This window comes from Capricornis sumatraensis, chromosome 10 (assembly GCF_032405125.1).
Source record: "Capricornis sumatraensis isolate serow.1 chromosome 10, serow.2, whole genome shotgun sequence".
Classification (NCBI taxonomy): Eukaryota; Metazoa; Chordata; class Mammalia; order Artiodactyla; family Bovidae; genus Capricornis; species Capricornis sumatraensis.
The window spans coordinates 103,943,948-103,970,462 of NC_091078.1; the positions used below are offsets into that span (position 1 = coordinate 103,943,948).

The 26,515-nt window shown below is 58.5% G+C and overlaps 1 protein-coding gene across 1 annotated transcript in view; it reads left to right on the forward strand.

The window, feature by feature from the left end:
- The window catches only part of NUP210 (nucleoporin 210), a 90,899-nt gene that overhangs the window by 33,039 nt on the left and 31,345 nt on the right, over positions 1–26,515 (forward strand). The window contains exons 7-20 of the mRNA XM_068982179.1: positions 1,141–1,299; positions 1,857–1,925; positions 2,902–3,008; positions 3,705–3,845; positions 4,666–4,803; positions 5,751–5,906; positions 7,547–7,745; positions 11,192–11,337; positions 13,518–13,739; positions 14,231–14,404; positions 17,295–17,487; positions 17,968–18,074; positions 18,637–18,741; positions 18,831–18,932. Of these exons, the coding sequence (XP_068838280.1) occupies positions 1,141–1,299; positions 1,857–1,925; positions 2,902–3,008; positions 3,705–3,845; positions 4,666–4,803; positions 5,751–5,906; positions 7,547–7,745; positions 11,192–11,337; positions 13,518–13,739; positions 14,231–14,404; positions 17,295–17,487; positions 17,968–18,074; positions 18,637–18,741; positions 18,831–18,932 (2,018 nt within the window). The remainder of the gene's footprint in view (positions 1–1,140; positions 1,300–1,856; positions 1,926–2,901; positions 3,009–3,704; positions 3,846–4,665; positions 4,804–5,750; positions 5,907–7,546; positions 7,746–11,191; positions 11,338–13,517; positions 13,740–14,230; positions 14,405–17,294; positions 17,488–17,967; positions 18,075–18,636; positions 18,742–18,830; positions 18,933–26,515) is intronic.

Below are 26,515 nucleotides of genomic sequence, written 5' to 3' on the forward strand. Positions count from 1 at the left end.
TGGTCCAGGGAACACACTTTGAGAACACTCTGTTCCAGGGCAAATTCCTGGGGACTTATTGGAACACACAACCGGTACCCCAGGGCTGGAGATGGGCATGTTGCCCACCCTCCCTTTCAGAATTCCTGGGAGTTCTGAAGGATGTTCTGGATGAAACGCTTCTCAGATCCTTGTCCTGGGCGCCTCCCGGGGCAGCCCCCGCCTGGGATGCGGTGGTGAGCAGGGAAGCTGACTGTGGTCCCTCTCTGGAGGGCTGGAGTGGGGGGCTGGAGCGGGGCCTCACACACAGGCTCGGTGAGTGGGCTATCTGATAGGAAGTCCTACAGACGGCGGAGAGGGGGCGTGTCCGCGTGGTCCTGCTCTCTGTGGTCTGCGTCCCAGGTCTGCTGCCCGCTGCTGAGGGGCCCCTAGCAAGCTTCCGGTCTTGATTTCTGCAGGTCCCCCAGTGCTCACGTGAGGGTTTCAGGGGCGTCGTGGGATAAACAGGGTGAGATGCACAGGAAGGTCAGACCCCCGTGGTCATGGGTTTGTAAAACCCGTTATTTCCCATGGAAATTGTTTTCCATCCTGGCCCAGATTGGGTGAGTTCTCTTCCACAGCACGACACAGAGAAGAACACCAGTGGAAGGTCAGGACAGCAAGAGAGAAAATTCTTTACAAATATTTCTTGAAACCCAATGGGGCACCACAGACCAGCATCTCTTTGCAGACCCCCGGAAGATGGCCAGGTCCAGTGAGCCCTGCCCTGGGCCCCTCAGTGCAAAAGCAGCATCCTTTACTTCTGTGACAAGCAGAAAAAGCTCTGATGTTGGTATCCTGCCAGATGCTGGCAGTTTGATTCAGAGGCTGTGCTTAATTATTTTTTTAAAAAAAAGCTGCTCATGGCATCCACAGAAAACTGATTGCCTCTGAAAATTCATGGAGAGTGTCAGCTTTGTCCACAGGCATGGAGAATACTATTAAAATTGAAAGTGTTGAAAAAAATTAGGCAAAAAAAGAAAATCAAGCAGCTGTACTGACTGCAGGGTCCAGGGATTGCTGTGGTGGGGGTGGGGGTGGGGGAGAGTGACATTGACTTTTACCATTTCCTGTCTTGGCTCTCTCCGCCCGCTTTGCTCATCCCTGTTTCTGGGTGGCCAGAACTCTCAATGCCCTCTGATCAGTACGAGCTACAGCTTCTGAACAACGTCTGGGACCCGCAGGGAGCCCCGGGCCGGCCTGTGGCGGTCTTGGCCCAGGATACGTCGACGGTCACCGCCGTGCAGCTGGGGCAGAGTAGCCTGGTCCTCGGCCACAAGAGTATCCTTTTCCCGGGATGGCGCGTCCACACCTGTGTGTCCTGCACACATGTGCTGTTTGGAAGTCAAGTCATTTTTCTCCCTGAAACCTTGGCGAGGCTAAAAATAGCCCTGTTTTCCCTCAAGGTCTGAAAATCAAAAAGGACCAAAATAGCACCATGTCTGAGCAGAATGGCTCACCTCCGCGCAGGACTCCTTGGAGAGGCTCCGAGGTGGGAGCGGTGGCTGGGGCTGAGCCCCCCTCCCTGCCTCTGGAACTTTCTCTGGTCTCATCCTAGGGGCCTGGCCTAGGCCGTTCCCATACCAGCATGTGGGCTGTCACGTGTCCCGGACTGGTTCACGTGGCCCAGGCGGTCTCCAGGGTCCCTGTAGAGGCCCCCTTTGGAGTGGAGGAGGTGCCCTGTGGCCGCCGATCCTGGAAAAGACCTGTGTTCTGCAGGCCTAGGGCAGGGGCCCTTCCATCCTTGCTTCTGCCTGCATGATGTTGACAATGATGGAGCCACAGGAACCAAACCGAAGCCTGCCGGCCTGTTCATTGCTCCTTAATTCAAAATCCAGGCATCCGCATGCAGGGAGCTTCCCGGTTACCCAACAGCACAATCTACGTGGTGGAGCCTGGGTACCTAGGTGAGTGTGCGCGTCCTGGGTTATCTGGGATTACAGGAGGTAAAGAGTCAGATGAAAGCAACAGCTCCCCAGAAAACAGCCTCACTTTGGCCAGATCTGCTGGCTGGGAGGCCTGGGACATCAGCTCCCACCCTGACCCCCAGTCCTTCCCCCATCTGTGTACAGGACAAGCGGAGGGAGGGTGGGCCAAATTCCAGCAGGTAGCCAGCTCTTCAGGGAGAGAAGCAGGACAGAGTAGAGTGGGGAGGGCTCTGTCTCCCGGCTTTATACCTGGGCGCTGCACAGACCGCAGCATGGCTGCGGACGCTGGCGAGATGGTCTTGGAGGGAAAGAGGGGAAGGCTGGAGGCCTAGAGAGGAGCGGAGCAATTCCCAGCCACAGAGGACCCAGAGGAGCATAGCCAGGGCCGGCTGCCCGGGGGCAGTGCTCAGCGTGTAGACCTACTGTGGATTCAGGGTGCAGACCTACTATGCACCCAGAGTGTGGGTCTGCTATGGATTCAGTGTGCAGACTCACTGTGTGCTCAGAGTGCAGACCTACAGTGGATTCAGGGTGCAGACCTACTGTGCACCCAGAGTGTGGATTTGCTGTGTATTCAGAGTGCAGACTTACTGTGGACTCAGAGTACAGACCTACTGTGCACCCAGAGTGCAGACCTACTGTGGACTCAGGGTGCAGACTCACTGTGGGTCAGAGCTGGGCCCACCATGGATAAGGTCAAGTTTGAATGGGCCCTGGAGCCACCAGGAGTGAATGTTCAGGTGTGATCCAGGGGCGTCTGAGGTCTGCTCGGGTTCTGAGGGCTCAGGGCTGCTGTGGGCATTAGATCTGCCATTCATGGGCGCTGGTCCCGCCCCGGGAGGCGTGCAGCGGAGCGGCTGTGGCCCCGGTGCTCACGGGGCCTGGTTCGCCCTCTTCCTGAGCCGCAGGCCCCGGTGACCCCAGTGCTGAGGCTGTGCACCTGCCCCTTCTGCAGGGTTCACGGTCCACCCTGGTGGCAGGTGGGTGCTCGAGACTGGCCGCCTGTACGAAGTCACCATTGAAGTGCTTGACAAGTCCGGCAACAGGGTGTACCTGTCGGATGTGAGTCCCCTTCCGGCCTGGTTGGGGGTGCAGGGGTGGAGCAGGTGCCTGAGGAGCAGCCTCAAATCACAGGGCCCCCTAGCAGGCGGGCTGAGTTGGTGGGCTTCTTATGGTGCTGCTGGATCCCTGGGGAACCCTGTCATGGGGAACCTCGGGCATCTCAGGGCCCCATGAGCCCGACCCTGCACCCTAAGGCCGCACTCCCATCAGGGCTGGAGCAGGGAGAGGAAGCCGCAGGCAGCAGGGCTACAGAGGCGGTGATGGTGGCGGGGGTGGCGTCTACCGTCTGCCCTCCCAGGATCCTGAGGATGTCTAGGCCTTCCTCGTGGGCCCTGAGGCTTCCCTTCGGCCTCTTGGCAGAAGCCACCGCCTTCCTTGTGTTTCTAGACTCGCTCCATCACCGTCTTGGGGGGAAGTTAGCTCTAAGGGATTCCATTGTTGTTCTTTGTATTTGGTGGTTTCCTTGTTGGGACCACGGGGTTTGAGAGCCAACTGTGACTTCGCGCTCCTGAGCACCAGCTCATCGGGTCATGCACGAAGGGGCTGAGGCTCGGGGCTCAGAGCTCAGTCCTGGGTTTTGTGCGGCTCATCAGTCTGGCCTGACTGCTCTTTGGAGGCCACGTGGCTTCTTTCCCGCGTCCTGACTTCCCCGAGTTGTCCCAGAATCTCCTCTCACCATCCTGTGTTGCTTTCCAGAACATCCACATTGAAACTGTGCTCCCTGCGGAGTTCTTTGAGGTGCTGGCTTCTTCCCAGAATGGGTCGTACCATCATGTCAGGGCGACAAAGAGGGGCCAGACGGTCATCGAGGCGGCCCTCACCTCTGTGGTGGACCAGGCAAGTCGGCACCTCCCTGGGCCACCCCTGGGCCCTCTGCAGGCAGAAATGTCAGCCCAGGGTGGACCTCAGCTGGAGGAGTCGGGGCCCCAGGAGCTCAGTGCTGTCACGGGTGCCGTGGGGGTCCCTCCTCTTCCAGGCTCCCCATGGCACCAGCCGTGGGGGCTTTGGCTTTTGCCTGTCCCCTGTCCTCTGTCCCTGTCGTGGACCAGAGCCCCCTTCCTCTGCCCCTTGCTGGGTCCTGAAAAAGCAAGCCCTCCCCCCTGGGACTGGATTTAGAAACCCTTGTTGGGGCCTGTGTGTCCAGCTGTGCACTGACTGGGACCCATGAGTGTTTCTTTGACTGTTTTTGGTCCTTCAGAGTTTTTAAATTCCCCCCACCCCGGTTTTGAAAGGCCAGTTGGTTTCGGTGGGAGCAGATTCTACTGATTGGAAGCTTGGTGTAGGGATTCTCATCTCCCCAATACACCTCTCCTGGGCCTAGCGGAGGCTGCTGTGGCCTGGGGACCAGGCAGAGATTCCTACTGAAGCGGCCAGGTCTCCTCTGGGGGCTCTGGGAGAGTGGCTTTCATGTCCCATGCCTCGGTTTCCCCATCTGCAAAGGGGGGATAGCCACGACCATCCCGGCAGGAGTGCCACGAGGATGCAGTCAAGCAGTGCTGACTCGAGTGGCTGTTGCAGAGCCACCGAAAGCCGTCTCCATGGAGACAAAGAAGGCTGCAGGGTACCCGGCGTCTTCCTTCCCACTCCCCCACAGTCTGAGGGGAGGGGCGGGGGTCTGGTTGTCATGCTGGTGTGTGGCCCCCTCACCCCCTTGCAGGATGGAGGGGTCCACACATTACGGGTGCCTGTGTGGAACCAGCAGGAGGTGGAAATCCACAGCCCCATCACCCTTCATCCGAGCATCTTGACGTTTCCATGGCAACCAAAGGCAGGCGCCTATCAGTACACGATAAAGGTAACTAGGAGACTCCATCTGGGTGACTTTCTCTGGGTGTTTCCATGTGTTGGGGCTTTAACTCCATTCTGTTTCTGTTAAATTACCTTCTGTTGGTTGAAAGAATTTGAAATCAAAGTCTTTATGCTTTCTGTATCTTCCAAGGCTTTCTATCACAGTAGGGTATTTTGGTAATTAGAAAAAAAACTTGAAAAATAGGAAAGAAAACACGATGAAGAAAGTCCTGAACGTGGATTTAACTTTCACATGTGGTTTCTATTTTTCGTAAAAATAATTGCTTTCTGGAAGCAGTGTAAATATCTTTAGAGAAAACCTTGGACCTGGCGGGGAGATGTCTGAACTCCGTCGCACGTCTGGTGCTCTTGGTCTCTGAAGTTCACGAGTGGCCCAAGCATCAGTGGCAGGGCCCAGGGCCCTTTGGGGCTGGGTTCATGGGGGCCGCCTTCCATCCACCCCACTGTCTCCCGGCAGTGAGGACAGGTGTGTCCTGCATGTGTTCTGGGACCCACTGTCCCTTCCCTCAGCTGTGTCGCCTTCCCGGCCCCTCCAGGGTTCAGGGGTGGTGGCCCCAGCGCGGAGGCTGCCGGGCTGTCCTTGACTTCACGGCAGATGACGGGGCGGGCAGGGTCTATGCAGGAGGGACAGGGACATCACGAGCCTGTGGCTGGGGTCCCCCCCCTGCAGCCTGAGCTCGGGAGGTGCCCTTGCGTCCACTCTCGGGCGTGTGCATACACACGTGTGTCAGTCAGAGATCTGTGGAATACGAGGACCAGAAAGAGACAGGGCAGGGAGAACGAGGAGTGGGGGCGGTGCCAGCCGGACATTGGCTGATGCCTTGTGTCTCCCCGTGGGGACGCGACGCCAACACGTGTGAGTGAAGGTGTGCGAGGGAGAGGGGTAGAGGGGCAGGGCAGGTGGGCTGACCCGATGATGCCTTCCCTCCCCAGGCCCACGGTGGCAGCGGGAACTTCAGCTGGTCCTCCTCAAGCTCTGTGGTGGCCACAGTCACTGTCAAGGGCGTGATGACCACAGGCAGCGACACGGGGGTCAGTGTGATCCAGGCACATGACGTGCAGAACCCGTTGCATTTCGGCGAGATGAAGGTGAGGCCTGGGTTGGGGCGGTCGCAGGGCAGCTCGGGGAGTGATCCGAGCCGCCGTCTTAACCAGCCTCAGGCTTAATTCAGAAACACCCTTTAGTCATCAGTCTTGACCTTGGCTGGGATTCTGGTGAGGGGAGTCAGGGGTCAGGTCCAGCCTGGCTCCTGAGCTCATGGACAGACCCAGGAGACAGCCATCCCATCCCACACTGGGCAGGGGTGGGACCGCTGGGATTCTAGAGGGAGGTCAGAGGATTCAGAAACACGAGGTACTCGAGTCACTCTAGAAGACCCTCCAACCCGAAAGATAGGACTCTGGGCCAGAAAGGCCGCTGGGTGCTGGCTTGTAAATTCATAGGGAGAGGAAGCCCCCAGACCCCAAGAGACTGGCCTGCTCCTTTCCTCTGATTCCTGTTCAGATCCAAGTCAGGAGTCCCCCCGACCGGGACGCTATACCTGGCTTCCATCCTAAGTGACGTCCCAAGCAACGGCTGAAGATGGAAGTGACCCCCTGGACAGCCCCGCCTAGTGGCTTCCTGACCCCAGCTCTTTCCTGACCGCCTGACCCTGACCTCAGCTGCTTTTATCACTCCATTTAGGGCCAAAACGGAAGCTCCATACATAGCATGTCCAGCCCCAACCTTCTACACTATGTGGGACGTTAACGCACAGGTCGTCCTCGTCTTTTTATTTCGATCCACACGCACCTACCTAAAGATCCATGTAACTCTCATGTGTGTGCTAAGTCATTTCTGTCATGTCGACTCTGTGCGACCCCATGGACTGCAGCCCGCCAGACTCCTCTGTCCGTGAGAACACTGGATACTGCCGTGGGTTGCCAGGCCCTCCTCCAGGGGGTTTTCCCGACCCAGGGGTCAAACCTGAGTCTCTTGTGTCCCCTGCGTGGGCAGGTGGGTTCTTTACCACCAGCGCCTCCTGGGAAGCCCTAACTCTCACATAAGGAGGGTTGTAGTCGAGACAGCTTAGTTGTAGCATCGCTTCCAGCTGTTTGGATGATCTGTGGCCGCGGGCTGATTCACCTCGGTGACCGTGCCCTGCCCACCCCCACGAACCCAGAGCCCGCTGTGTGTGCTGGTCGGAGCCTGGCTTCCGGGGCTACCTGCCTGGCCCAGACTCACCCTGCTGCAGCCAGGCGGGCTCTCAACCCCCACAGCAGGTTCCTTATTGGGCAGAGGCACTGGTGACCTTGTTGACAAGGAGGCTGGGAGGATGGGGTGAGCTCGCCCAGCTCTTGGAGCGGGGCTTGGCGTGTGGGCAGTTTTGTTCGGTGTTGACGCTGGTGACGCCTCTCACCCTGTGCTCCCCTCTTCTTTACCTCCCTCCGACGTGCCGAGCTGCACATGCCTCAGGGCCTTTGCACAGACCCTCTCTTCAGCCAGACTGCGTCTGACCGTCTCTGACATGCTCCCAGGTCAAGCTCATACGTCACCTTCCCAGGGAAGCCTTCTCTGCATCTCTTCCCTGAATGTCTCTCTGCCCCCTGCACAAAGCATCGTGTCCACCAAGCTCAGGCTTCTCACCAGCGGGTCCTGAGTGCCCACACGCAGGAATCAGGAGAGCTGAGCAGTGGCTCTTCCTCCTCTGTGTAGCCGGCTGAACACACCCCCCAACCCTGTCCTGCAGGTGTACGTGATCGAGCCCAGCGGCATGGAGTTCACCCCGTGCCCAGTGGAGGCCCGCGTGGGCCAGAGCCTGGAGCTGCCCCTCAGGATCCACGGCCTCATGCCGGGCGGTGCCAACGACGTGGTCACCCTGAGCGACTGCTCCCACTTCGACTTGGTGGTGGAGGTGGAGAACCAGGGCGTGTTCCAGCCGCTCCCAGGTAACGAATGCAGCACTGTGAGCGGCCGCCGACTGGCGGGGTCACCGCCGATGACCTGGGTTCTCAGCGTGGGTTGCCCAGATTCCTAAATCGGGAACTGAGCCAGCGGAGGGGTTGAGAAATGGCATTTGTCCCCTGTCCACCCCCAGCTATGGTCTGCCCTGCACCTCTCTGTTGTGCGGCCTGCTTGTCGCTCGGCTTTCTGAGCCTCAGTCTCCACGTCTGTAAAATGGGCGTCATCCTAAGGAGACTCGCGTGTCGTGGTGCCTGTCGCAGTACCTGGAATGTGGCAGCTGCCTGGAATACACTGTCCACAGCGGTTCTGATGAGTGACAGAATCGCAGCACCTTGGTGACGCCATGGTCTGCCCCTCCAGGGCCGCTGGAGCCAGGCCCCCTGCAGCGCTGGGTGGTGAAATGGGTGGTGATGGTGGTGGCCCTCAGTCATAGTGTCAGCCCTGCTGGGTGAGGTGCGTGCACTTGGCGTGCATGACCTCACCAGACTCAGAGCCTCTGTGGGAGGAGGGGCTGTGGTCAGGCCACATGTTGGACAAAGAGACCGAGCCATGTCACTGCCCAGGGTCCCCCGAGGGCCCAAAGCCAGGTCCTCAGGGTGGAATGCAAGGCTGGGTGTGTCAGCACTCACCCAGAGCCTTAGTGCCCGGGAAACAGGGCCTCCCGGGGGAGTCGGTCCTCGGAGTCCCCTGGGGTTGCAGGTGATGCTAACCAAGGACTGATGGTGAGTACACCCCGGGCAGGGTGAGAGGGCTGGGGAGCAGCGTTCATGGGCACGCCTGTGGGCCGTGTGCACACACAGCGGTCTGAGGTTGCGGAATCTGTCAAACCCTGCATCACTGGGGCTTTGGGGTATGTGGACCTCAAAGTGACCAGAACTGGGGGCCACCTCTGGTTTCTGAGCAGAGGAGTGACCACTGGATCCTGGCAGGGTTTAGGAAGCTTGACAGTCAGAGGTGTTTGTAGGCTTGCCTGTGGGGCCACCGTGGTTGTGGTCATCCACGGAGCTGTTTGAAGGCGAAGCTGCTCCCAGGAACATCCTGGGACACCACCGTGTTCACATACTTCCCCGTAGCTGTGGTTGCATCTTCTCAGACTGTCCAGGGGAAGCCAGGCCTTATGGGTCCCGTGTCTTCAGAGAAGCCACTGTTTAGTGGGGAGGCAGACATCAGCACGGCCTTCCCAGGTGGTTCAGCAGTACAAGATCTAGTTGCCAAAGCAGGAGACGCAGGAGGCCTGGGTTTCATCCCTGAGTCAGGAAGATCCCCTGGAGGGGGAAATGGCAACCCCCTCCATGTTCTTTGCCTGGAGAACCCTGTGGACAGAGGAGCCTGGCGGGCTATCGTCCACGGGGTCACAAACAGCTGGACGACTGAGCGGCTGAACACCAACGACAAAACATCAGCACAGAAGAAAGAGGCCATCCTCCCGCTGGCCCGAGAGGGGCCCGCTGCCCCGTCCCGCCCCACACGTGCTGGAGGGGCGTGCATGGGCTGCAGCCGCGAGCTCCGCAGTCGGAGGAGAAAGGACAGGTTGGGGTCCCTGGTCCTGGTTCCGGCACTGCCTTTGTCAGAACCGCCGACGGGCTCTACTCCAGATCTGTGCACCTCCCCGTGTGTACATCCGCCTCCGGGGAAAAAAGAACCCAAAGAAATACTGACCTGTAGTTACTGCATGCGTGCGAAGCGTTCAGGAGGAAGTGCCCCGACGCTTGAGGCTCACTTCTAGAGGCACGAGGTGTGGGACGGACTGTTGGGTGGGTAGACAGGCACCCCGAGGAGCAGAGACGAATGTTCGCTGTGGCCTCTAAGGGGCAGGGTGTGCAGCTTCATCTCGTCATTCTTTCTAAGTGTTTGGGGAAAACACTGTAAAATACCACCAGAATGGCTTTTTTCAAACAGGTGGGAAATACCGCGGATTGGCGGGGATGTCACGCAGCCGCTGGTGGCAGCGTGAGTCAACACAGCCATTTGGGGAAGGACGGTTGGCAAAAGTGATGAAGCTGAGCATAGACACTCCCAGGCAGTAAGGACCAGAGAAGAAATCCCACTGTCTGTGGCATGCCAGTGGAAATGCTGAAACGCATCCCCAGAGAAATGCCGTGCGTGCTCATGGCAGCTCAGGGTGCCCTCGTGGCCTCACATGGCCAACGGCACGTTAGAAGGGTTAAACGCAGCAGCAGGTGGGATGTTCTCCTGGAATGCAGTGTCTCAGCAGTCTAACGTTAACATGATACACCACGTTAGCAAAATAGAGGAAGAAAACCGCGTCGCTATGTCAACGGAGGCAGAGAGATCAGTGGACACATCTCGAAACCTTTTTCTGATAAAGTCAGCCTACAAACTGGAAGTAGAAGGAAACTGCGAACTTAATAAAAGCCCTATATGAACACCCATAACTGACATCATACTCCGTGGCAAATGGCTGAAAACCTTTACCCTGAGATCTGGAAGATGAGGCCACCTGCTGTCACAGCGTCAAGGCAATAGCGGAAGTCCTAGCCAAGCTGTTAGGCGAGAAAAGCAAATAAAACACACCCACACTGGAAAGGAACATGCAAGCTTGACCGTTTGCAACTGAGCCAGTCTTGATATGTGAAAACCCTAAAGATTCCACCAAAAAACACCTCTCAGGAGTGAAATGAATGTGGAGAAATAGTATTCGTGTGGAATCTGGAAGATCAGCGTAGCCAGCGGGATGCTGAGAAAGAACGAACTGGGAGACCTCAGTCTTCCCTCTTTTAGGACCTGTTTCAGGCTGCTGTTGATCAGTCGCTGAGTCGTGTCCGACCCTTTGTGACCCCGTGGACGGTAGCCCGCCAGGCTCCTTTTTCTATGGGATTTCCCAGGCAAGAACCCTGGAGTGGGTTGTCGTTTCCTTCTCCAGGGGATCTTCCCGACCCAGGGATCAAACCCGCATCTCCTGCTTGGCAGGTGGACTCTTTACCACTGAGCCACCTGGGAAAGTCCTTATTATAGTAACTGAATCTGAGTGGCGGCTGCACAGACTTGGAGACTGGTGAAATAGAACAGAGAGCCCAAAAATACTCTGATGCCTCCAGTACTGAGCAGGAGAGAGCCAGTTACCAAGGACTTCTGCCCGGCAGTTCCCTTTGTTTGAGTTCCAAGGCCAGCAGCACTTGGCTCTGCTCTTAGAAGTGGTTAGGTTTTCCTCTGGGGAGGGGCACGGGGAGGTGCAGGTCCTGCTGGTACCTGATCCCAGTCCTAGAAACGGCGTGTTCAGTCTGCGGGGGAAAATGGTGAGCTGTATGCTTACGACACTCGTATGCTTTTTGGTATGAGAGTTATACTTGAAAATGGTAAGCTGAAAACATTGGATTTGTATCAAGCGCAGCGTGAAAGAGGGCGTCTGCCCATTGGGTCTCCCCTGACAGAGGCGCGTGCTCACTGACCTCTGCCGCCCCCATTGCAGGCAGGCTGCACCCGGGGCCTGACCACTGCAGCGGCGTCACGGTGAGGGCGGAGGCCCAGGGCTACACGGCGCTGCTCGTCAGCTACAGGCACGGCCACGTGCAGCTGAGCGCCCGCGTCACCATCGCCGCCTACCTGCCCCTCAAGGTGAGCCCCAGGCCCCGCCCTCCTCTCCTCCCCGGCGCGAATTACCCATCCGCTCTGGCAAATGTGTGTTAGATCGGAGCAGCTCCAGAGGCGCTTCTCAGTCAGGATTCAGGAGCCTGCAGCAGAGCCGGGCCTGCCTGAGGGCGGACGGTGAGTGCTGACATCCATGCGGATGAAGTTAGCCTGCAGGGATCCAGACGGAGGGGCTCCTGGCCCACTCTGGAGTCAGCCTGCAGGGTCTCCACACGACCCCGTGGTGGGGACAGTGGCCCTGGGGATGGTATGGATGCTGGGGCCTCGGGGCTCTGGGTCCAGTCTGGACGTGCCCCTCACCTGGTGGCAGGTGAACGTCAGCGTCTGGGTTCCCTGTGCACACATGAGCAGAAGGTGTGAAGCGTGTTCCCGCTCAGAGCACGCTGCCTTTGTTGTGACGTTGACTCCCGAGTCTGAATCCAGGTCCCACAGCAACTCTGCGACTTTGGTTTAGTTTCTCAGGGCCTCAGTTTCCTTGCCTGTAAAATGGGGTTAATACAGCACCTGCCTTGCAGGGTTGTAGCGAGGAGGAGGATCTGAGCAAAACCAGATGGGCTGAGCACCGTGCCCGGGAGGTGGCAGATACTCAGTAGGGTTAGTAGTTAACGTGGGGGGCGAGAAGGGCCTGGCCCTTCCTCTGACGTGGGGTCATGCAGCCTCACACGGAGACCCGAGCAGGGTGGGTCTGCGCCTCTGGGCCTGTCGGTCTGGGGTGTGTTTCCCTCTCCCCTTGGCCCACCAGAAGCAAGCTCAGGGACATTAGAAACCGTCGTCTCTGAACCCCTAGCCCTGGGCACAGCGTCTGATGCAGGGCAGACCACAGCGCAGGGTTGTTCTGGATTTCTTGTGGAGACGTAATCGGCAGATAATGCTGTGTGGTTTCATTGGTGCTGCACAGTGACTGGAGACTGGTCTGTCCTGTGAAACGACCGCCATGACGAGTGTGCCTCGCGCCCATCACCACACACAGTCACGCGGGTTTTTTGCTGGCTCCTCTTGGCCTCAGAAGGTGCCATCCTCCATATCCTGTCCTGCAGCTTCCTCCTTTTCTGAAAAACAAAGAAGGTGACCTGCAGATCTCTTCACATACACACGGGAAGGACTTTGCTGTTTGGTCATAAAGATAGCACCGTGCTGACGGGTGTTTGGGCTGTCCCCACGCTTTCCCCTCTTAAAAAATAACACTGCAGTGCGTAGTTCTGAGCCTGCGGTTGATGTATTCACGGAGCCCTATCTTCCGAGTCCATCCCTGGAAGGAATACTGCTTGGACAGGGGATAAATAGGCCTGTGATTTTAGCAGACACTGAGATTTTAGCAGACATTGCTGAGTTTCCTCCTGTTGGGGTTGTGCCATTTTCCAATCTTCCCCAGCAGGATAGGAGAACACATTTCTCAATAATACTGTATTTGAAAGTTGCTGAGAGAGTAGATCTTAAACGTTCTCCTCACGAGGAAAAAAACATTAGTAACTTCGTGTGGTGACAGCTGTTGACCAGACGTACCGTGGTGATCATCAACAATCTGTGCAAACGTCGAATCCCCGTCCTGCACTGATGAAGCTCACATAACGTTATCTGTCGTTGATCGTATCTCAAGAAAACAGCTTCTTTTTATGAGAGAGTGTGTGTTTAGGACTTCCCTGGGGGGGAAGACTCTGTGCTCCCAACGCAGGACATCAGTCCCCGGGTTCGATCCCTGGTCGGAGAGCTACATCCCATGTGCCACAGCTAAAGACCCCACGTGCTGCAGCCAAGACCTGGCACAGCCAAAGGAAAAATAAATGAAATGCATGTGTTGCTAGAGACTCATCAGCAGTGTGTGTACTCAGACTTTTGATTTTTGCTGATGAGATGGCAGAGAAATAGTATCCAGTGTAGTTGTGATTTGCTCTTCTTAAAATATTTTACTTTTTTCTACATGGTGTTTCATTTCTCATGTGGTTGAGATCACTCTACAGATACGAGGGGAAACAGACATGCCCTTCCTTTAATGGAGCCCGTAGGCCAGGAGGGGAGACAGACACCCAAACAGGTCTTTCCTGGCAGGGCAGGGAGCATCACGTGGGGCAAGGACCAGAGAGTGGGCCCCCCGCCCGGCAGGCCTGCTCCTCCCGGGGACACGCCGACTCTGCTGCTTTCCCCCACAGGCTGTGGACCCCTCCTCTGTCGCCTTGGTGACCCTTGGCTCCTCGAAGGAGATGCTCTTTGAGGGTGGTCCCAGACCCTGGGTCCTGGAGCCTTCCAAGTTCTTCCGCAACGTCACCTCAGAGGACGCGGACAGCATCAGTCTGGCTCTCTTTGGGCCCCCTGCCTCCCGGAATTACCAGCAACACTGGATCCTCGTGACTTGCCAGGTCTTGGGTGAACAGGTGAGAAGGCAGCCACCCCCTGGCCTACCTTGGCCAGAGGAGGGGTGGAAAGTCATGTCCCCGAGTACCCTGCTGTGCCTCACATCCTCGTTTTGTCTAATCCTCAAGATAGTCCTGAGACACAGCTGCGGCAGTTGTACCCATTCCACAGGCAGGCAGACTGAGGATCAGGGCAGGGGGGTGACTGAGTGAACACCAGGTGGGCCAAGCAGGGGGCAGGACCCTGACACGTGCTGGCCAGTCCTGCGAAGCTGCATGCATCCCCAGACCCTCCTCTTGGAGCAGGCCCAGTTCTGTTCTGTTTGCAGGGGGCTCCAGGGCCCCCGCCGGAAGGTCGGTCCGTCTCCCATCCACATATCCCTGGACCATTGTAAGCCCTCGGGATGGGTTATCACCGCCCCCCTATTCTGCAGAACAGCCCCGTGAGTCCAGGGGCTCCCAGTGGAGCGGGGACTCAGCCTGGGTGTGCGATGCGTCTTCCGCCCCGCCAGGTCATCGCTCTCACGGTGGGGAACAAGCCCAGCGTCACCAACCCCTTCCCGGCGCTGGAGCCCGCCGTGGTGAAGCTCGTGTGCGCGCCGCCCTCGCGGCTCATGCTGACGCCCGTCTACGCCAGCCCCCAGCTGGACCTGTCCTGCCCGCTGCTGCGGCAGAACAAGCAGGTGGTGAGTGGCCCCCAAGGGCCGGGTGACGGCGGGTGCCGCCCCTCCCTCGTCGGCACACCCGTCCTGCCCAGCGGCGCTTGTCTGGGGGTGCCGCGGGGTGCCCGGGACCTGTGCTGTGGTAGTGTCAGGAGAAAGGGAACCTCCCCAACCCCAGGCTCGGCCGCCGCTCTCATCCCCTGTGGCAAGAGCGACGTTTGTAAGTCCGGGCTCTGGGAAGACCGGGCCCCCTGGGTCCACGGTGAGGCCGGAGCTGGGGGCCGCTCAGGGCGGCAGGCCCAGCCCCGATCTCACTCGCGTGCGTCCGCCTCCTTGAGTGACGAGGGGTGACAGCGGCCCCCAGGGTTACTGAGGGCTTAAGGGAAGCTGCACACACGTCGGCGCTCAGAGGGCGGCTTGGGCGTCTCACCTCGCTCCTTGCTTCCGTCCTGCTGCGGCTTCCTGTGTGCCCAGAGCGCGAGCTAGACTCACAGCCCTGCCTCCTGAGGCCCGCAGGCCCCGGGACGGCCCGCCACCTTCCCCACCCCACCTCCGTCCCCTGTTGGACCAGGGGCGGCCCCGTGGTCTGGCTTGCTGTTGCCTGGCTGGGATGGTCTCCTGAGTGCCCAGGCCCGCTCCCGCCTCCCTCAGCTCTCTGCTCACACGTTACCTTCTGGGAGGGCCTTACTCAGCCTTCAGTTCAGTTCCGCTCAGTTGCTCCGTCGTGTCCGACTCTGCGACCCCATGAATCGCAGCACGCGACCCCATCTAATGCGTGTCCCCCGGCTTCGCTGGTGGCTCAGTGGTAAAGAATCTATCTGCCTGCAATGCAGGAGCTGCAGATTCGATCCCTGGGTCGGGAAGATCCCCTGGAGAAGGAAATGGCAGCCCACTCCAGTGCTCTTGCCTGGAGAATCCCATGGACGGACGAACCTGGCGGGCTACCGTCCATGGGGTGGCAATTACTGAGCGTCTAACCAACAGTAATAAAGGGCGTCCCCAGGGTTCCCTCCTCTGGTTTGCTCCTCGTCCCCCACCCCTGCCCCGAGGCCCCTGACACCCTGGCGCTGTAGAGTTTACAGGGAGGCAGCCCTCAGAGAGAGCCGGGGCTTCGTTCTAGACCCACCGATACAGCTTGAATGTTGTGATAAAATGAGTCACGTGAACTTCTTGGTTCTCCGGTGCGTTTAAAAGTTACGTTTATATTATCCTGGAGCCTGTCTAGTGTGCAGTAGTGTTACAGCTAAGGAAAACCACGTACAGACCTTAATTTTAAACTACTTTATTGCTAAACAACGCTGACCACCAACCGAGCCTTCAGAAGTGAGTTGTGGTAGTAATTTCAAAGGCCCCTGATCACAGAGGCCCTAACAGATACAGACAGTAATGATGAAAAAGCCTGAAGCACTGGGGGAATTTCCACGACGTGACCAGGAGATGCAAAGTGAGCAAACGCTGCTGGGAATCTGGCCCTGACAGGCTTGCTCTACGCAGGGCTGCCAGTGACCTGTGAAAACACTGATTCCGCGAGGCTCGGCGCGTCCGAGCTGCGTCTGTGCTCATCTCCCTCTCTGTGGCTCTAGACCGGGGCCTGGCTCGGGCTGGGAGGCGGGGGACTGTGGAGCACTGTTGCCTGGGGACCCCCCACCCCTCTAGGCTCGCGTCCCTGCCACCCTCTGCTCTTACTCTGCAGACTCACGTGCCTGGGGACTCCGAACCCTGGCATGGTGGACAGGGCTGGAGGGGTCAGGCGTGGAGAGCGGATGCCCCTCCAAAGCCCCCTCACTCTGGTTCGTGCCCCACCAGGCTGGCCAGACCGTCTCAGTTTCAGAGAATAAGATAATCAGATCCCTGAGCGTCCGTCCTGGCCGTAAGCACTGGCTGTTCGCCAAGAGGGCTGCGTCTGGCCGTCGGTCAGCAGTGACCCCCAGGTCAGCCCAGGGTTGCCTCTTGGTTGAAAGATGGCGACGGGCAGCAAGCACGGCTCTGCGTGGGCTTTCATGTGTCGTAGGTCTTGCTTGAATCTGCCCTGAGATCCGGCCTCCATGGGCTTGCAGAGTCCGCAGCCAGGCAGACAGGGCCCCTGTGATTTGTGGTCCTGCAGGGGCCTGGGGAGGGTAGATCCCTGCCGTGTGTGCTGATGCAATGTCAGTTTCGCTTTATGCCCCTCCGGAGCCAGAGGCCGCCCAGGACGTGTTTGCAGAGTAAATCACTGGTGACACCAGGCGCTGAAACAGGGCTGGCCTGCCACAGTGACAGATGGGGGCCGCACTCCAGCCTGACCCCGGGGCTCCTGAGCTGGGCCTCGGCCGGGAGTGCCAAGCGGGGGCTTGGATGGAGCCACTGCCTGACTCCTGCAGGGGGAGAGAGGCTGCACAGCGTCCAGGGAGGCCCGCGGGCTTTACACTCAGACCAGACCGTCCACCCCAGAACCTGTGTGACCTCAGGCGAGTGACTCAGCATCTCTGAGGTGCCTCGGCCTCCCCATCCGTGAATTTGGGGGCGGTGTTGCCGTCGCAGGACCAGGGAGCTTGCAAGCGTGCTTGACGCCTGGTCCCCTCGGCACTGCCGACCCTTCGGGCCGGGTCCTCCCTTCTTGAGGGGGCTGTCCTGTGCCCTAGGCAGCACCCTGACCTCTACCTCCTGGATGCCAGTAGCGCCCCCTACAGTCGTGACAACCGAAAACGTTTCCTGACGTCACCGAGGTCCCTGTCGAGGAACATGGGCTGGAATTGGAGGCCGGGTTGTGTGGGACTGTCAAGGGCACCTTGACAGCAGCAGTAGTGAGCATCCCTTAGTGGGTCACCCCCAGAAGCTCGCCAGGACCCCTGTGAGCCCCCAATGTGCATCGTGTGTCAGGGACAGGCCTGTGCAGCCCTGGGTGCGGCCCCGAGGTGAGCTCGGCTCCTTGCAGGTTCCCGTCTCCAGCCACCGCAGCCCGCTGCTGGACCTGGCCGCCTACGACCAGCAGGGCCGCAGGTTCGACAACTTCAGCTCACTGAGCGTCCAGTGGGAGTCCAGCAGGCCGTCGCTGGCCAGCATCGAGCCTGCCCCGCCCCTGCAGCTGGTGTCTCAGGACGACGGGAGCGGCCAGAGGAAGCTGCACGGTGAGCAGCGGCCCCCGACCGGCGAGCTGGGCGCAGAGAGGGGCGGGCAGCTGCGGGCGGGGGGCCGGGACCCCGTCTGTCGAGGACTGAGGCCCGGGGAGCATCGGGACTCCCCTTTACTCCTCACATGTCTGCGAGGGAGGGACAGACTCTGGGTGGGAGGTGGGGAGCAGCTCAGGGCACACGGCGGCTGAGCTCAAGGCCCAGCTTGTGCATGGACTGGGCTGGAGCCCAGACCTGGCTGCTCCAAGCCCCGAGACCCCCTGACGCTGCCGTAGGAGACCCTCGCGGCCAGGACCTGAGCTGTCCCCTCCAGCTCCTCTAAGCCGCTCTAGGAAGCTTGCTCAGGGCCCCTCAACTCTCAGAGGTGCACACGGTGTGCCCCGCCCCCCAATTTCAGGGCGGTGGGAGACTTCAAGCTACACACCGGGTAGAGGGGAGGCGGGGCTACGTCACAGTCAGCTTCCCTCTCGCTCTCAGGCCTGCAGGCCATTTCAGTTCACCGGGCCTCGGGCACCACGGCCATCTCTGCCACCGCCACTGGCTACCAGCAGCCGCACCTGGACGTGGCGAGAGTGAAGCAGCCGGTACCGATCGGGGCCCCCGGGGTGGGCTGTCCTCCCACCCACCGCCCCCCACGCTCTGCCCAGTGCTCCCGGGGTCCTGAGGCTGGCCTACTGACGGGGGGCACCTCCTTGCTGGCCCCCATGCCTCAGTCTCCCCTCCTGCGCTCCCTGCAATCTGGTGATGGTGGGAGTGGGGGGGTCCATTTGAAAGGCAGAGGGGCTCACCCATCTAGACTCTTCCGCCCGCCTCACAGCCCCTGCTGAGTGGGCCTGGGTGGTTCAGCCCCATCCCTGTCAGCCCTCAGCCCCCACTGCCTGGAACACTGCCCCACTTCCCTGGGGCACATGGGGGGAGTCCAGCCCGTGGCCTGGCAGATCGGGGGGGGGCGGATTTGGCGGGACTAGGGGATGCCTCACAGGGACGCAGCTCAAAGCTTGACGGGTGTTGCTGGGCTTGTGTCCCTAAGACAGCGAGGTCCCCGGTGTGATGCCAGCGCCTGGGGCTGCTCTTCCGTGGGGGGTGCCCATGGGCCTGTCTGGCCCTTGGCCCCCTGGATCTGACCGTGTGGCCTTGTCCCTTCAGCACGACCCCCTCACGCCTGTGTCGGCCTCCATTGAACTCATGCTGGTGGAGGACGTGAGGGTCAGCCCGGAAGAGCTGACCATCTACAACCACCCAGACGTGCAGGTATGGCCGCCCCATTCCCCACCCCGCTGCCCCCCATCGCGACCCCCGAGGACCCCTCACCTCTGACACCAGCCTGGCCCTTCCCGCAGGCAGAGCTGCACGTCCGAGAAGGCTCTGGCTACTTCTTCCTCAACACCAGCAGCGCCGATGTGGTCAGGGTAGCCTACCAGGAGGCCCAGGGCGTCGCCACGGTGAGTGTGGGCTCCGCCCACCTGCCTCTGCAGTCAGCCGCGGGTCATGTCGGTCCCGGTGCAGGGTCTTCGGCGTCTCCCAGGGGTCACTGCAGACACCCTCGAGCTGCCTGTGCGGCCCGTATTGTGTCTCACAAGCTGCCCACGCTGTTAGCTACCTAATGGTTTCCTTTCAGTCGGCCTTTCGGGTACGATGGAAATATTATTACGTGAGCGACACTGTAAGAACGGGAAGGACTGTTGCCTTGACGGACACATCAGCTTTTTCTGTTTTTCCATGTTCCTTCCCTGACCTCCACCCAGCCGTGACCACGGAAGAACTGAGCCTTCCACGCTCATCAGGGCCTTAATTCAAGTTTTCTCTTTCTCCATATTGCTCTGCAGGCTGGATGATGATGACGACGATGATGTTTTTTGGCAATCATTTGTACTCAGCCATTCTCTCCTTGTGGGGCATTTGGGTTGTGTAATTTTTTTTTTAATTGCCCTGTGGGACTTCTTTGGCAGTCCAGTGGTTAAGACCCCATGCTTCCAACGCAGGGGGCACAGGTTCAGTGCTTGGTCAGGGGACTGCGACCCTGCATGCCACGTGGTGAAGCCAAAAAATACAAAAAGGAAAGGCCTTCCTATGGCTATGACAAAGAGTAAATAAAGGCTGACCAACCCAGTGTCCTAACTGCCCGTGTATCGGCACAGAGAGTAGCTATACGGTCACGAAAACTGAGCTGTGTTTAAAAGGAAACCGTCAGAATGGAGTGTGTCAAAACCCTATGTGAGTCGCGGTATGCAGGCCTTCGGCTCTGAGTGGTGGCTCACCTGCAGGCTTGCCGTCTGCACTTGCTTTTGGGCACTGCCTGTCTGTGCGAGGGAGCCCTCACCACTGGCAAGAGCACTTAACACTCATTCTGGGCAAGGCTGCCATCGGACTCAGCCTTCGCAGGGACCTGGTCCCACCAGCTCCTTTCAGAAACACAGCCCGGTGCCTTGCCCACGGCTGTGCAGAACATTTGTGCCTTAGCCTGACACCTCGCTGTCTCAGCTGTAACTCCCTGCAGGTCCCTTTCTCTGACTCTCTGCATCCGATGACTGTCTTGATGCAAGGGTCACAGCGTCAGTTGCTTCTGAAGTGGAACAGGTGCTGAGTACGTGAGGCAGGTGAGCAGGATGCAAGGACCACACTGGGAAGAGCCGGGCTAGCTGACACCAGATGCTTAGCTGTAGTGTTGGAGGTGATTAGGGCATGGTGGGGACTGCGGCAAACTAGAGAGCAGAGACTGTGGCTCAGCGATAGCTGTGGCCTCTCCTCAATCTTTAGTGGTTTTAGTAGCAGCTTTATTGAGGTGTGATTGACACACCATACAATCCACCAACTCAAAGTCACAATTCAGTGGGTCTTAGTGTATTCGTAGATAAATGCAACATCACCAAAGTCAGCTTCAGAGTATTTTATCACCTCAAAAAAACCCATAATAATCACCTCCCTGCTCTTCCACACACATACACACGTGGAAGTACGCTGGATTTTCTAATTTATTGTGTCTTTGTTGGTGCACTCGGGCTTTCTCTAGTTGTGGCAAGTGGGGGCTCCTCTCTGGTTGTGGTGTGTGAAATCCTCCTCGCAGGGGCTTCTCCCGGCTCTGGAGCACAGGCTCTCGGGCATGTGGGCTCAGGGGCTGCCCTCCTGGCTCTGGAGCACAGGCTCTCGGGCATGTGGGCTCAGGGGCTGCCCTCCCGGCTCTGGAGCACAGGCTCTCGGGCATGTGGGCTCAGGGGCTGCCCTCCTGGCTCTGGAGCACATGCTTTCACTGGGGCATGTGGGCTCAGGGGCTGCCCTCCTGGCTCTGGAGCACAGGCTTTCACTGGGGCATGTGGGCTCAGGGGCTGCCCTCCTGGCTCTGGAGCACAGGCTTTCACTGGGGCATGTGGGCTCAGGGGCTGCCCTCCTGGCTCTGGAGCACAGGCTCAATGGCTCTGCGCACAGGCTTCGTTGCCCCTCAGCCTGTGGGATCTTCCCAAGTCAGGGATCGAAGCCATGTCCCCTGTATTGGCAGATGGATTCTTAACCACTGACACCAAGAAAGTCCTGTATATTGATTTTGTCCAATATTTTTTCTGTGTTTCTTGAAATAATCGTGTGGGTTTTTTTTTATTCTGTTGATATGATGTATTACATTAATTGGCTTTCAGATGTTAAACCAGCCTTGCATTCTGGGATAAATGCTGCTTGGTCACGATATGTAATTCTTTTTCTGTATAACTAGACGCAGTTTGCTGGCATTTAATTGAGTGTATGTTCATATTCCTGAGAGATACTGGTTTGTGGTTTTTGGTGGTGTCTTTGTCTGGTTTATCAGGATGTCAGCCTCATGGAATGACTTAGAAATGTTCCCTCTTCTAACTTTTAGAAGAGTCTGTGTAGAATTGGTAACAAGTACTCTTGAATGTCTGGTAGAATTAACCAGTGAAGCCACGTTGTCACGGGCTTTCCTCATGGGTAGTTTTTTTTATAGGAATTCAATCTCTTCACCTCTTATTGGTCTGTTCAGATTGCTTCTTTTTGAGTCAGTTTTGGTAGCATGCGAGTTTCTAGGAGGATTGTTTTTTTTGTTACATTGTTTTTCTGACATTTTCTTACCTTCCCCCAGTGGGCAACCTTGGTCTTTAGCTCTCTTGTGGAGCCCCTCCACGAAGGTGAAGCATGAGGAAGCATGTCACAACATACCTGTTTTTCTCAGAGGCAGAATCGCGGATGTCAGGGCCTCTTGGGTTTATTGCCGTAAATCAGAGCAAGAAAAAGCCGTCCCTTGGTGCCCGTGGACAAGCATGTGTGGTTAGAGGGAGTCTGGGGGCAGCTGGATGCCTGAGATCATAGGAAGCTCCCCCGAGGCATTGTTATTTCTTTCGTCCAAGAAAGGACAATCCCCTGGCCATTCCTCTTCCGTGTAAATGAGTGCTCAGCATCAGATCCTTCCCACTGAATGGAAAACCTCAAATTGTAAATGATTCCAACTGCTTGAAATATGCCTTGCTTTGCTTTATCTCTGGAGATTAAAAGTAACTCCCCTGTTATCTAGAAGAGGGATGTGTCCAGTTCAGAAAGATGTGTGCAGTGCCAACAAAACTCGGGCTCCTTTTTACTCACAGTTAACCTCTTACCACACATCTTGAGTGAGCCCTGAGGGCAGCCCAGGGGCCAGGGAGAGACCTTTCCTCCAGGAACAAGCGCCTCTAAGAGTCTGTGATGGACTAGGCTACTGCTGCAGAGACTGAGCTCCCTGTCCAGGGGGGCATTCAAGCTGGCACGCTTGTCTGAAAGACTCAAGACGGGATTACAGCATCAGAGTCAAGTCTTCCCAGAACTATGAACCCCTGCTCAGTCCTGCAGTGTCCGATGGTGTAGGGTCCCTGTTGGCAGCAGATTTTAGGCTTGTTCGTGCCAAGAGAGGCATGATGTCCCCGTTTATAGATGGTCCCAGAGAGCTCGAGCTCGAGCTACAGCAAGGAGTCCCTTGAACTGCAAGGAGATCAAACCAGTCAGTCTTAAAGGAAATCAGCCCCGAATACTCCCTGGAAGGACTGAAGCTAAAGCCGAAGCTGCAATACACTGGCCACTTGATGTGAACAGCCAACTCATGGGGAAAACCCTGATGCTGGGAAAGACTGAAGGCGGGAGGAGGAGAGGGCGGCAGAGGACGCGATGGCTGGATGGCATCACCGATGAATGGCCACACCTTGGGCAAACCCTGGGAGACGGTGGGGGACAGGGACACCTGGTGTGCTGCAGTCCGTGGGCTCACAAGAGTCAGGCACAGCTTGGTGACTCTAAACAAAAGAGCTGGAGCAGTGCGCTCTCCACGTGGTGGACGAGCCTTTGCCCACGTCTCATCTTCCGCGGCTCTTGCTGACGGGGGCTGATCCCTGCCGCAGACACGACCCTGTGACTCGTCTAGTACCGTGTGTGGGGCATGCCAGCAGCGCCCGATGAGGCAGGCCCCACCAGGATTGTGTTTGCCCAGAAGGTGTCCTGGAGGGGCCCCGGCCCCGGGGGTCTCTGCTTCCCCCGACCTCGGCCTGCGCAGATGCTCCTGCGGCTCCAGATGCAATCGGACGCTGATTCCTTTGCCTCCTCCTCCAAGGGCACGAGGGATTTTTCACGGAGTGTTGACAGCCGATGACGGGTCCTCGCGGTGTCTCAGAGCGCTCCTTCTGAAGGACATTTACACATTTCTGCAGCATCTCCCAGCTGCTAATTAGCAGCATTCTCATTTCCCTTAATCGCAGAGACAAGGAAGCCCACAGCAGTTCTTCAATTAGCTCAGAGGAAATGTTTCTTTCTTTCGCTATCGAGGCCCATTCAGAGGCAAGAATGGCTCGTGGGTGCGTGTCGGCTTCCGCGTGTCTCTGGGCGGGGGCCTGGCGCGGGCGCACCTGGGCTGCTGTGGGGCGATGGTGCCCGCACGATGGTCCCAGGGCTGCACAGGCTCACACAGCCCCAACCCTCTGCCAGGCGCCTGTTTCCTTCTCGGGAGGCTTACGCACGGGAGGGTTTACCTGACTTAAACTCAGGGCTTCTTTATTCTCATCACCTCTTTACATTTCACAGGCTCCCTCCTTGCAGAAGCCGTGTGGGAATTCTAAGGGTGGTGGGAAGGAGCCTAGCACTCGGGCCTTTCATCAAGCGGTCACTCTGCAAAGGCGGGTTCCCGTCATGCGCCAGTCCAGGCTAGGCTCTGGGGACTCAGCAGGGAGCAGTCAGCCAGGGGCCCTGCTCTTAGGAACCGACCCCTCTCCTGGGTCCTGGGCTGTGGGCTGGTCCCCGTGAAGCTGTGCCTCTGAGGAGGTGCTTTGGCGTGGGGGTGGGGGGGTCCTTCCTTGAGACCGGGTGGGTTGTAGGTGGCGGCTGTGCGGCATGAACTCAGGTATGTCCCACCTTTTTCCTGAGAGTGGACCGTGGGCAGAGGAACCGGTCCCCAACCTGGCCCCGTAGGAAGCCTCAGGGCTGGGCGGGGCCCCTTGGATGGCATTTCTCACCTCAGTGTGACCCTGGCCACTCCCCACCAGCCTCGAGGGGGACGTATATGCGGGGGGCACAATCCTTACCTCCAGCGTGGGCCTGGCCACCATGAGATGTTGCTGGGCACACATGGGCGACAGAAACCGATGGCACCGGTGACATTTGGAGGCATCCACAGGGTCCTCGCTCATCTATAGATGCTGCTTGTCAAGGGACAAGCGTGACGTGTGACAGGCCTGGGGAGCGTGGAGCCATGAGGACGCATCGGCACCTCGGGGCCTGGCGGGCGTGGGCAGACGTCCTGAGCAGAGCTGCCCCTGGCTCCACGGCAGCGTCTTAACGAGCAGCGGTGTGTCCCCCGCTCCAGAGAGATGACAGGGCTTCCTTGAGGCTCTCAGGGGGCAGTGTCACCCCTGAGGAAGGAGAACTGGTTCTGGGGGTGGACTCGCTCCCCTCCCCTCCTGCACACGCATCCCCCTGGCACGCCCTTCAAGAGGCAAGTGGGTCTGGAGCCTGGAGAAGCAGGTGGTGACGCACAGTGGGGGTGGGGACAGGACCCCCCACGCCACCCTGTGCCACCCGCCAGCCTGCCCCCTCGCCTCCTCCAGAGCAGTTTGTCTCCAGAGCGGCGGGCAGGCTCACCCGTGGGGCACCGTTCACCGCTGGGTGAGCTGGCAGGGCTGACGTGTGGGTGGCCCGGTGGGCCGTGTGGTCTCTTTGTGGGCTGCCATCCTCCCCCCTGTCACCCGGGAGGTGCCTGGACGTCCAGCTGCTGGGAAATCAAGTGGGAGAGAAACCAATTTCCTCAACGTCAGTTAGATCTTTGTTTAAAATGTGCAAAATGGCTCTTTTGAAGGAGAGACAAAAACACCTCCCCTGCGCACCCACCCCCGCCTTGCGCGTCTCTCCCCGTGGGCGCAGCAAGCCAGCATTTCTCTGCCTCCTGAGTGACGGGCTGCTCCCGACGGCGGTGACGTTTGCAGGGGGATCAGGTCGGAGCCCTCGCGTCTTCCTGGGATTTTTAAGTGGGTTCTCTTTGGGGGACATGTAATCAGCCAGGTGAATCGTCCACCACAGAACTGGAGACCCGTGGCTCTGACCCCCTGTCTTCAGTGTATTTGATGCCAGGCTGGCTCGGTTGTTGTTCAGGGTGCTGGCGGGGTTTCCGGTCTGGGATTTTTACTGAGCGACCTGGGTCCTTACGTGAAGTGGCCTGAGCATCCTTCACCTGTGCTTATGCCCCTGAGCCCCTGAGCCCAGCGCTGCAGGCGTGGTTAGCCCGCTTTGTCCAGCCCGGCCCCCTGCCTGACAGCTCCCTTCTGGCTGCTGGTGGCGTCCGGCTCCCAGGCGTGGCCGAGTGTGGCAGAAGGCGCCCTAAAGTCACGGCTCGGGCACTGTGCTTCCTCCCCAGCACCGCCCCTTTGAGGCTGGGTTTCTACCCTGGGTGGGCCTGCCTCTTTGTATGTCCGCTGGGGGGGCATGGACCAGTCAGTGCTTCCCAGATAGATGAGGGTCCCTGGGGTTTGCAGACTTCTTTCTGAATTCTGGTCTCGATGAAGGCAGGACCAAAGCCGAGCTGGTGGAAGCGCAGGTCTCCGTAGGTTACCCAGCGCCTCGCAGCGGTGACTCTGAATCTCCGTGTACATAGACGCTGCGGGGCTAGGCCGTACTCGAGGCTCAGCCCTGAGCCTCTGCGGTAGGTGCACCGCAGCCTTGGGGCGGACACACAGGAGGTCTGCCTGCTGACCAGGTGGGAGCGGCAGAGCTGCCCCAGGAGAAGTGAGCAGGGGGGCGAAGTTTCCCACCTGGACCGGGGGAGACTTGGCCAGAGAGGGACCTTCGGACGGGGCTGAGGCTCAGAGGGAACCAGCAGGTGAACGCCGGGGAGGAAGAGCCCAGATTTCAGGGGTGGATCGTGCAGCCCCGAGGGGCAGGCGCGTGCCAGCTGTTCGGAGGGTGACGGCCATGGGGGAGCATGGTTTGCAGTGACATCAGAGCCCCGGGCAGGGGCCAGATACGCCGGGTTCTCGTAGAACAGGAAGCTCACTCTGGGTGGCCTTTGAAGGCTTTTAACCTATTTGGTGTCCCTGACATTTCTTTCCCCCACGTGTTCTTGATATTAAAACTGTAGTTTTGCCAACACGGAACCGTTCGCTGTACCCACGCCTACCCCCGGTGAATATAGGCCGCAAAGTGCAGGCGGCGGAGCTGGGCCACATAGAGGTGGGAGGCACAGGCCCCCACCCGCCCAGCCCCAGACCACCCGGCGGAGAGGCGCGTCTAAGCAATACAACCAATCACTGCAAGTCCGTCTGCCGCGGGAGAAAGTGGTGGTGAGGCAGGCTGTCTGGGGAGGGCTTCTTCTGAAAGTGGGATCCCTGGAAGGAAGTAGAGAGAGAAGAGGGTCTTTGGCAAGAGGGTCTTTGACAAGGAAAGCTTGGAAGACAGGAGCTCAGATGAGTTCATCCACTCTGAACATTTCACACAGGCTCTACGTCAGATATAGGGAAAGTGTGTCAAAGTGTGAGTCGCTTGGTCACATCTGACTCTTTGCCACCCCGTGGACTGC